Source organism: Gymnogyps californianus, chromosome 1 (assembly GCF_018139145.2).
Source record: "Gymnogyps californianus isolate 813 chromosome 1, ASM1813914v2, whole genome shotgun sequence".
Lineage (NCBI taxonomy): Eukaryota > Metazoa > Chordata > Aves > Accipitriformes > Cathartidae > Gymnogyps > Gymnogyps californianus.
Window position 1 is genome coordinate 141386769 of NC_059471.1, and position 12064 is coordinate 141398832.

Here is a 12064-nt window from a genome sequence, read left to right on the forward strand (position 1 = left end):
AACCTATATTTCTTCACAGGGTAGATGAGCCTACACATAGGTCTGCACTAGGACAGCTAGTGTGTTTCAGTTCACATTTGGAACTGCCTTGCAGTGCACGTTGAGATGTTTTCCTTAGGAAAGTTGGAATACTACTGCCAAAATACTTGTAGTGCAGATCCATCTATGTCAGATAAGCTACACATTGTGTTGGCATAGTAAAATGATCCTCATGAGGGGAAGAAAAAAAAAAAAGTGTTTTTGCTAGTTTAACCACAACTGGCAGCTTCTTCCAGCGCTGCTACATTAATCAGGGGTTGCACCCTTTCCTGACTTAGCTAACTGTGCCAGCAAAATTAGCTGGTTTTCCCATTGCAATGTGTCCTGGTTTTAAAATGTGTTAAATAGCATAGTGACATTTTTGAGCAGGAACACAAGTTATCATTTCAATACTTGCAGGCCAGAAAACCATTTTAGAGCCTTTTAGAAAGCACTAGCTCTAGTGCTGTAAGACAGGGCATGCTTAAGGTAGTAACTTTGCAAGGATTGATGCCTAGTGGTTAGCCAGAGTTAAAGTACAACTCGGTACCCATACAGGGGCTTGGAATGTTTACTTAGATTGTAAAGGAATGGAGTAATAATTCATATCTGTGAAAGGAAACATCCTTTCTAAAGTTGATGGAAAGAGGAAAAAAGTATTCATGAGAATTCTGAATTCCTTTGAATTTGACATGTTTAAATTAATTCTTTTTTCTGAGTCCACTTTAACTTTAGCTTAACTTACTCATATTTTTTCACTTTTGAGCAAAATAATTTTTGAAACTGTTCTACAAACCCAGAGTGACAGAAGGTTAGAAACCAATCTGTTTAGATACAGATAATGATTAACGATGTTCAAGAACGTGCGAATGAAATAAAATTTAGTTGTCAACAGACTTTTCACAGGAAGGTTTATTTTTCAGAAGAGGCCATTTTGAAAGGAAAATGTATGAAAAGTGTTCCCATAGAGACTATAGGTAGTTCTTTATTTCTGTATATATACAGCTGACAACATATTGGTGAAACCAAAAATTTATTCACGCTTATTTTTCACTAGATAAATTGTTGATATATAACTTTTTTCTCAAACAGATAATAAAAATACACTAGCCAGGTTTATTGCCATATTTGTAGATACACATATTCTCAGGTTTTAGAGCTATGCTGTAATATAGAGATGAGTGATATTTGTCTATTAGATTTGGGAGATTTTTAAAATATGCCTGTTATAAAACCTCTGATCTTACCTTCATAACTTTATTTCTCAATAACATCTTTAAAATTACATAGACAAACTGTTTCCAATAAACTAGTAGAATTTACATTATTAATTTAAGACTTGGAAATTGTAATATTTTAAATTAAAGTACATTTGCTCTGGTCGTGTACTGAAAGTAGCTCAAAAACACAAGCTTAAGTTTCCCTAGAGAAGAGCTTTGCATTTCTTAAAAGCTGAAATGATAACTTGATTAACAGTAGAGATTTGTAATCACTTTAAAATGAATCCTGTCCTGCTCTCAAGCCCTCTTAGAAAATTATTACAAAACTAGGTGTGTTTCCTTATTATTCCTGCCTCATGGGAGACCAAGAGCGTTCATAATTTCAGAGTCAAAATTCAGTTGTTTCACATTACTTTGTTCCATGAATAGACCAGACTTGATAGTGTTATCTTACTAGATTTATTTATTAATTCATTAATGAAGCACTCGTTTCAGCTCACACAGGTGGCTAATCTTAGAAGTTGGTTGCACAAAATCACTCAGCTGCCTTGTTTGATTCAATAATCCAGGTATACATCTGAACTGAGTTAGTTAATTAAAAATAAGGATTTTGGATGACTATAAGAAGTCTTTGTCAGCTGCTTACACTCATGCTGATACAGTACATGCAAACGAGAATATATGAATATTTCAGTCTTCTTAACAAAACTAAGTGGTGTTCAGAGCATTAGGAAAGGTTACAGCTCTTGGCTGCAGAAGGAATTTTGCTTATGAGAAGTGAGAGTTGCCACTAACTTGTAGCTGAAGTTAGTTACCAGTGTCAGTGAATCATCGCAACTGCAGCTGTTATTTTTACGTAGCTGACTGTCTCCCCAAAGTAATTTAGGTATTTTTCCCCAAGATGAGATCTAATGTGTACAGTGAAGGGCCAGTTGTAGGACAGACAACCATCTAAAATTTTCTGACCTTCATCAGCAATAAATCCAGGAAATCAAATATTTATCCTACCAAATGCAAATACATAATGAATTGCACCAAGAAATTGATTAGTTAAAGTTTAGTTGCACTATAGCTACATTATAGTAATATCTTTAATACCTTTAGTTTTGCTATGGAGACAGTGAGGAATTTGGCTGTCAGTAAAGATTTTGTGCTATCTTAGGGAAGTTTCTCATCAGTTAAATTTTGTGATTAAAAGGTCTGAATTTAACACTGATTCTCTAAAATTAATTCTCTTGTAATAAAGGAATCCTTTAACTTCCGTATGAGATTTTACTGCACAATGTACTGCGTAGTCAGGGTAGGAACTGCTAAAGTCCATTGCCAACTTGTATGCGTATGATGTGTCTCTCAGGATGTAGGTGTAGGACAGGACGCAATGGCTGACTAAATGTGTTGGTGTTGTGAAAAGGGAAAGGGGTAAAAGAGGCAAGAGGTGAATGAGCGGCTTTGACAGTTGACAGTTGTAGCCTGTATGGGTTTCTTGGCCTTGTCCTATTTATAACAGCTATAGACTGCTTGAAGTTCACAAGATGCTCTTCAGACTGTACTTAATAGCTTTATTTTTTAGGACTCATGCATGTTGTCTCCTTATAACTGTTTGGAGAATAGCTGGGGGAAATAATAAACATGGGGGGGTGAAATAAAACAAAGTAGCTCATATTTTCAATTTTAAAATTTATAAAATAAGGGGGAAGAATGTAATGACCAAGTTAGTGTAATATAAATTTGCTTCTCTTTAGCAATACTAAAACCCTAACTGCAATGCTTTATCTGCAGTTGTGTAGAGACTCACACATGCTTAACTTCAAGCATACGTGTAGTAAGATGTTTTTAGGGAAGAGTGACTGAGTAATGTTAATGCTGCACTATAATCCAAAAGGTGTTCTACCAGCAGTTCCTTTTCATAGGTTGTTTCAATCGTTTCAAGACAACTATCAACTGAAAACTAGTATCTGTTTTTCATAAACATTTTCTTGAGGTTATTGCAGTGTGAAACCACATGTTTTCCTAATAATCAGGTTTTCTTTCATGCCAGTTACATTGCTGCCTTTGTAATAAGACTGTAATTTTATTGTAACAGCATTCATGAACTTATACTAGATGCATTTTTAAGCCTCTCTTAACGTGAGAAGTGAACAGAGCTGGACTAGAAGTTAAGTTTGGATCACAGCCTTTTCTTTTCCATCTAATTTTAAACAGCTTTCTCAACCACTGTGATTGTCTCAGCCATATTATTCATCCCCTTACTGCTGCCACGATGCAACCAGTGTTGTCTGTTGTCTTCAGATGAGCAAACAGGTTGAGAGGAGGCCATTTCCCTGCTGGTGATCCTCCTTGTCCCAACAACGTAGGAAGTGCAGCAAAGCTGCACAAAGTGTCTGAGGTTAGTGAGGGTGTTTTCCAGGAGGAGACTAGGGAATAAGAGATTATGGAAATCAGAGCTTTTCTAGGTATCATTTAATCATAACTGTGAAAGATGACCATGTCCCAAGAGAATGGAGGAAGAAATGGAGGGAAGCCCATCACTGCGACTGCTGCTGTGGCATGATTTCCCAGGGCCAGATCACTGGTACTCACTAAGATTGGAAGGCCTGCTGGACATTAGTGTGAAAAGAGGGAGTCATCCTCAATTACGTCACACATGGTGGTATGTTTTTACCTATATAGTTATGTCTGTATGTAGATGTACCTATCTTGGTATAACAGTGATATACCTATGTACCTTTTGATTAACTATGAGAATTAGCAGAAGCTCTATGGCTCTCTGTACTTTTGTAATGCTGTGATTTTATTTACCTTGGAAGAGTTGGCAGCTATTGGGGTATTTATTAGGACCTTCTGGGCACTAAGAAATATAAACAACTGAAACCGAAACGATACTGAAGTTACACGCACCACCTTGCTGTAAAGTGTAGAGCCAGATGTAAGAGGAGGTATAGGAGGTAGAGAAAATATGTCTTTTAAGGAAAGATTGTAAGAAGAGGAAGTTGTTAGCCTAAGAAAAGGCTGAGTGAAGATATGATAGCACTTTTTGTATGCATTAATTAAAGACTGATGCAAAGAGAGGTGTAACCAATGTATCTGTAGGTAAATCATTCTCCAGCTCCACTGGGGATAGGAGAGGCTTGAATCAAAGCAAATGAGCTGCAAGTTAGACATAGGAAAACCTTTCTAGCCGTGAGGTTAGAGAAACACTGGAAGGGAATTGCCTGAAAAGGCTGGAAAACCCCTCTGGTAGTGGAGATTCTGTGAACTTCTGCTAAGAATGGGTTGGATGTACTTAATCCTGTGACAGAAAGATGGATTAAATGATCTCTTGAATTGCGTATTGTGTTATTCTGTACAGAGAGCTAACTTGTGAGGCAGTGCTGATGTATTTAATAAATTCTCTTGCTAGCTCCTTTTGTTCTTTCTAGTAACGAAAAAATGCAAAATGTGCAATGTTTCTCAAACATCTCTTCTAAACGTAGCTTTTCTTTTCCTTCGAAGTGAGGGGAAGATTATTTCTACATAAAAATCTTGCCACATGAAATGGTTCTTTCTCTTGGCAGCTTTTCTTTCCAATGATGCACTGATTCCCTTCAAGAAAAGACAGCTAGATAAAACTGTAAGGATAACCAAAGCAATGTAAGTAGCAGCAGAGTAAGAGCTAAAATGTCACGGTGTGTAAGTAAAAAGTAAAATCTGGCATAATGATCTGATACATATATCTGGTCCCTGCACCTAAAGTCCATGGTGAGGAGGGAGATTAAAGGCAAGCGAGTTCAGTTTCTGTAGTGGTGGTGAGATTAGAAGTTACAGTGCAATTGCAGGCTTTTCGGCAGCAGAAACAAAAAGCCACCCACCTGCTGAGTCTCATATTAATGTTTGTTCTCCTTGATCATAACATTACAGCACCTTTCCTTTGAATGTTGCTCTCTTTGAATCATTCATTGTTGCATCTTCTGCAAGGGAAAGCAGTGTTCCTAATATAACCCTTATTCCATGAAAAGATAGCAAAGCACTTAAAAAACATGAGTAAGGACCATTTCTTCTATTTCATAGTAGACATGTTGAAACACAGAGTGAAAAAAAGCCTCTAAAACTGTGATTGCTCAACCGTTTCTTTAGTCTACTTTATGATGTAGCTGCAGAGATACTTGTGATTGCTAGCAGAAGGGAGGAGGTGGTGCGAGGCTAGGAATCTCAAAGGATATGGAAAAGGATGGTCATTCTTCCCTCCACAGTGACCAAGAATAAGCTTAAAATGGTGTATTAAAAAAACCTGGTGCATTAGACCACCCTTCCAATCACTAATTTACAGAACAAGAAAGAAAACCTAATCTCTTAGCCTCCAGGCCCTCAAATTTTATTAAAAAAAAAAAAAAAAAAAGAAACTACAACCAAATCTACCTTTCCTCTTTCCTTCAAATGTAATTCTCTAATTTTAAAGTGCCCTGTCAGTCTTGACTAATAATAATCATAAAAAGTTATTCAGCTAGATCACTGCTAATTAGCATGTTTCTGTCGTCTCTATTCTGTGGCCTAGCATTAGGAAATACTTTGTACGATCTAGGTGCTTTCTTTTAGCATGCCACCTGTTCTGCCCATCTCTTCCACCTGGCTGATTGAGCTCTAATAGCTCAGAGACATCCTCATGATACTGCACTAAATATCACTGCTTTAGTCAGACAACAGCATGTAAAAAAACCTTTCAAAATGGTCAGGTAGTGAATGGTTAGTTGTATCTCTGTCCTCCTGAAAGTGGTCATATTCAATTTAATGATCACTGAAGCAGTAGTTATAAAATTGGAGCATTTCCCTATCATCACAAATATGTATATATTTATACATCTACACAGATTCTGTCACTCTCCTGGCCTTTGATGTGTGGCTCTAGTGTTCTAGTCTCTCACTCTGATCTTCCCAGCTGGCACTTAATAAAATACAAGCATCACAAGATTTGGATTAAAATGCCAATTTCATTGTTGCCAGTTCTATTGGACATAATTGAATAAATCATCCCCTCCCTGAAAAGCTTCTAGAGTTCTACATACAGTACTGATTAAAAAATTACCAGTAAGGCTGTATGTACTCAATTACTAGCAAGACTGTACTTTTCAAAAAACATGCATCTTATTTCCAGTCTGAGTTAGTCTTCCATCTGATAAGGTTTGGGTTTTCTTGTTGGTTTTTTTGTTGGGTTTTTTTGCATCATTTTCACTGCCTGGTCAAATTGCATGCTACTAAGTGAGATATTTTACGGAAATCTACTATATTATTACTGTCTTTAAGCTACCTTCATCAATAACAACACTGAGAGAAAATTTACCATAAGCCCACAGTGATATGCATTAAATATATTACTCTCCTTAATTATTTATTAATTTGATTCTGTATTAACCATTCCATTAACTTTCTCTAGATCCACATCACGCTCATAAGCTTGTAATTACCTGGATTATCTCATTTACTTCTAAAAATGTCCATAGGTTTCTTCAGGTCCTCTGAAAGCTGTCATAGTTTCCCAACAAACTGAAAAAAGGATATATATGTCCCCCAGCCAGCTCTTCTAAAATAACTGGATACAAATTACACAGGATTGCAAATATCACATTATGAGCCTTAGTATCAACTCATTAATGTCATCCTGAATTATTCTTGATATGGAAATATTTAATAGTCTCAGCTATACCAAACATCTGTCTCTTCCCAGATACACAACAGAAGTGCTTATTGATCTCTTTTTAATTAACTGTTACTAAAGCCACAATTTCCCTCTAGTAATGAATCACTATCAGAATTCCTGCAGCTTTGGTTTACTCAGGAAAAAATCCTATTCCTTTTTTCCTAACAATATTGGCAATAGCTTGTTCTTTGTATCTGTTTTTCTTGATTAAACTCCTACATTCTTAACTTCTGGCTTATACTCAGTATTATTATTTTTTATGCAATTCTAACTTTAAGTCTGCTTGGTGTTTTAATTAATATGATATTCCTTCTGAAAAAAGGTGGTGGCTTTTTCAAACAGGATTCATGCTTAGAAAAATGTTCTTAATTAGCATTTATAGTTTTCTGCACTTCTTGTTTTTTCCTCATGGTGTTATGGTTTCTAATTGTTTTCACCTTTCAAGAACTGACTTATTTTAAAGCTACAAATACAGTGTTTTGGGTGTTAACCATGCTTGCAGATAACAGTATAAACTATCATGATTTCTTGTACAAAAGTTACACTGATTTTTAGGTTTGTGATCTGTTGTTTTCCATATGCTAAGATGACTTCTTAGAGAATCTGCTCGTGCCAGACAGCATTTTTTGTTAGTGAGAAATCTTTTGTCTCTAAACACTTTGTAGGTAGCGCTGTGTCTCCCCTCCTGTGCCCACGTATGTTACTCAGAATTTAGTTATTCATGATAAAGTGGATTTTCACCCCCTCCCTTTTTGTTACATGCAGGTGCAATTGTCTTGGGATTTTAATTTGATTCAGTAGATTGTAGTAGACACCTATTAGTAGTCTACCTAGTATTTATATGATACAGCACTGATTTCATAAGCATTTGGCATCATGTTGCTCTTGAGCTGTCAGAAACAAATAGTGTGATTTTTGACATAAATTGCCATTTTCCTTTCTTTTTTCCAAGTTGCTCCTTTATAAACACCTTAGAACAATTTTTTTAACAACCCAAGAATTAGACTCACCCCACCAGCTTTCAGTAGCACCACCTAGGCTTTCTGGTTTATAGCCCAAGCTCCCAGTGTTGTTGTACAAACCAATAAATTACCTCTTTATTATTCTCTAATGTCAGCGTGAGTTCAGGATGCTGAAGACGTTATATGCCCAGCGTTAGTCTGCATTAGCAGTGACAACAGGATAGGGTACCAGATGTTCCTACTGATGTTGATGACAACACTTGCATTGGGACAGAGTCTCTGCTAGAGCTGTAGAATGTGCAGCTGGTGACGTTGAATCAATGTGGATATGAGATGCATTTGGACTCACCCAGTTGTGGGGCTGTTGTGCAAAAATCTGGGATAGCCTTTTTATGATGACTGCCAGCCAAACTGCATCACATCTCACCCTCATTTCTAGGAAAACAAGAAATAATCCCATGAAATGCTCTGATTCTAATGAAAAGACATTTTTTGAAATGTTTCCAACCGTCTCAGTTGCTCGACCCACTTTCTGAACGACTGCACCCTCTAATGGGGTAAAACAGACTGACTTTCAAAGCAGCCAATTTATTTTTATATTGTTTATATCCTTCTAGTCCTTATAGGCATAATACAACAGCCCATTCTTGTGACAGTAAAACAAGCACAGTTCTGCAGAATGTAGATTACAGGGGAGGTGTGAATATCCAATAAAGACTTTATATGATTCATCTCTACTTTGGGTTAATAAAAAGTATGTAAATAGCTGTATACAGTCATGGTGAAATGAGAAAGGAATTTTAACGAAATCATAGAAAGGAGAATTTATTTCACTTCGAAGTCCAGAAAAAAGTTTGATTTTTTTTTTTTTCTTCTTATTGTGTGAAGCCGTCTTTTTTGGCTTTTACCAAAGCTTTGTGGGGAAGTAAAAGTTTGAACAATGAAAGTGAGATGAAACAGACACTTAACCATAATGTTGCATCTTTTCAAACAGGTAATTCTCTAATGGACCAATGAAAGCCAACGATGACAAATTGTGGTCAACAGTCCTTGAATGTCCTGATGGTTCTACTTTCATTACTCTTGTCAGCAGGTAACTTTTATACTTTCAATTTATCTTTCACTGATATGTGCCACAGGGAAAAATTAGTTGCAATTTAATACTGGATTCCTACAAAACAAACAAGATCAAATGGATTGTTAATTGAGTAATAAATAAATAAAGCCTCTTTGTATTTAAGAACTGGAAGCTGGAATTTGAAATGCAATTGAAAATTCAGTTTAAGAAGGAAAAGGTGGTGGGATACTGACATGGTAAAGCAGGCTGAAAATTTAAAAGAAACAAAGCTACTGTTTTGATATGCTAGTTTTTCAGCTCATCTAAAAGAAAAAAGCAAGCTCCACACCACCGTACAATCCAACTATTTTGCTAAATAACCGTCTATTGGAAGCAGAGCAAGTCGGATTCCAATTGTGTGTTTTTATATGTGCACACAAGAGTATGTAAGCATGTGAAGGATTGAACTTGGAACTTCAGCTATTCTTGAGATGAATATGTGTTAGATGCAGTGCAACTTGTCTTATATATAGTTAAAAGAAAAATGCATGACATCGTGGTATGCAAATACTATGTTATTTTCCTAAATCTAAAGAATTCACTGGACCAGGGAGTGGTTCCAGAGATTTTTCTCCTGATGCTTGGTAGATCTGCCCTGTATGTTTGCTACTAGCTCACAGAAAGGATTCGTGCAGAAATCTGTCAGTTGTTAGGTTGAGAATTAGTCAAATGCTATGATTATTAGTTGCATTTATTCTTCAGGAGTTATTTATGATATTAAGGTTTTCTGTAATTATGAAGTAATATTTTAAAAAAATAATTAAAAACGTTCTTAGTCCAAATAGATTTGATCCTATGAGTTTTTAACTCTCAGTAGAACCTCTTTTATCCTCCATTCTTGAAGCACTTGTTAATCCAAAAAGATTTTTTTTTTCCATCACTGCTCCTTATTCCCTTGTACTACATCACATCCCTAACCACCATACTTGAAACTTTACCAGGCATTATGTATCTTAAAGTATCCTTGTGCTTCAGTAAGAGTTGTTACTACTCTGTCTGCGTAATGCCTATAATATTCAGTGTTAGATCCTCATCAGTTAGTTCAAGTGTGCGTTTTGTGGCCCACAGTCTCATTGCTTGTTTATAAGTATTCAAGTTGATTCTTGCTAATGATAGTTTATTATTTAGCTATAACTGACACAGTCCTTTTGCTAATGATGTTATAGTATTATCAACTATAACTGCCTTATCTTAAAAACACTATTTTCCTGTAGGGTCCTTCCACTGATATCCCTATGTATGGCGCTGCATCCCTAGTTATGTAACTACCCTCCTCCTATGCACTAGAATCAGGCACAGGGGTTGTAGCGGCTTCTTAGTTGTTTTCCAGGTCAAAGTCATTTCAGAAAGCTGTTTCCCTGGTACATGAATGAAGCCAATTATTCAAGAAGACTTCAGTGAATGTATCCCAGGGATCAAACATCACAAAACTTTTCCAGCTTCTCCAGTCTCTTCTGTTGATTTTTGTTAAGTTTTCATACCTTTACCACTCTTTATAGGGGACTTCTGCTAGAGACCTCCTGAGATCCCACTTCTCGAACCATTTTCCTCAAGATCATATAAATACCTATGTTCCAGTTGAATGGGACACTATGATTACACCATGTATGCAAATAGAAGTAGTCAGCCACTGGTATATATACACGCTTATTCCCTCAAACCCAGACATAAAGCCAGTGTTCTGATATTTTTTTCTCTTAGAAGAAAAGTACTGCGTCTGAAGTACAATGTTTTTATTTGAAACTAATTGCATATAGTTTTTACTTCTTCCATGATTTATCTATTAACATCACAAACTATTGTCCTTTGTAAAGGTGTACCGTATCTTCTTGTTGCCCCTTGGCTATTAGTATTTTATTATCTGGCATCCATTATTAGCATGTAGACTACAAGCTTAATTTGAAACCGTCACAAGGCTTTCATGCCAGCCTAACTGTGCTCCTTGGGGAATTTTACTACTGACATCTGTAGGAGTGGGTTTAGGTCATTGCTAACTCACACACATTTTACAGGATGAAATTTACTATTTTATTTTGCAGCCAGTGTGAATGTAAATTTTTTTTGTCCAAGACAGGTCAGCTTCCACAAAGGAAAACTACTGGCTTTATGCAGTGAGAATGACGGGGAAAAAAAGGATGCTAATCTCACTGGAATGATATGAACATCATTTTTAAAGTGAGCTGAAATGAAAATCTAATGTCAAGACTCCTTTTGAGTTCCCTAGATTTACAGACTTCTGTCTGTAAGATCATGCTTTACTTCTGAGTCTTTGATATACTAAGATTCACAATCTTAGTACTAAATTTCTAAAATCTGTATGCATGGTTGAAAACTGCATTTAACAATTGGAAGCGTAACTTTTACTGGCTCCACAGGCGGAATGAAAGTAAGGGCACAAGTAACAGAAAAGTTCCCAGAGCAGCTGTTCTCAGAGCTCGGTCTTCGTTGTGTCGGAAAAGGAGAGAAGTAGCGACAGTGGCAGTGGAGCAGAGGTGTGGTCAGATACCAAGGTCATGGCTCAGAATGAGGGTGAAGTTTGGCAGCTTTAGCTGTGTGGTTAGGAAGGAGATGCAGTTGCCTAACGTGGGCAAAATGCTCTCATGGCAGGGACAAATAAAGCTGAAAAGAAAGGCTTCGGTTCAGAATAGGTAGGTTATGGCTCCATTTAGAAAAAGGATGAAATTGGATTGAGAATACTGAAACTTCAGACAGATTTTATTTCAATGCTATCAAGATTACAATGGCTTGCAATTTTAGGATTTGTGAACACTTACTAGTTGTACTAGCCGCACAAAGAATGCATAATAAAGGGAGGAGCAGCATGCAGTCATGCCAGAAGAATACCCTTTCTGACCACTAACTTAGATTTACTTTGCAGTAATGTTGATACTTACATTCATTTAATGGATTGAAACACATTTATATAATTAGGGATGACAGCAAGGCTTATATTAATAGGCAAAAACTGACAGATTGTTTGCACACTACAGTATTTTTTCCTTGAAGTAGGAAATGACTGTCCGTATATCAAAATTATCAGAGGATCTCAAATGATTGGCATTGTGCGAAATAAAAT

At 36.4% G+C, this 12064-nt stretch overlaps 1 protein-coding gene across 2 annotated transcripts in view; it reads left to right on the forward strand.

Annotated features, from left to right (window-relative positions):
* The window catches only part of SHISAL1 (shisa like 1), a 59344-nt gene that overhangs the window by 5648 nt on the left and 41632 nt on the right, over nt 1-12064 (forward strand). For both annotated transcript variants that reach the window (XM_050906316.1, XM_050906306.1), the window contains exon 2: nt 8866-8964. In XM_050906316.1, coding sequence (XP_050762273.1) covers nt 8898-8964 — 67 coding nt within the window. In that variant the 5' untranslated portion in view covers nt 8866-8897. The remainder of the gene's footprint in view (nt 1-8865; nt 8965-12064) is intronic.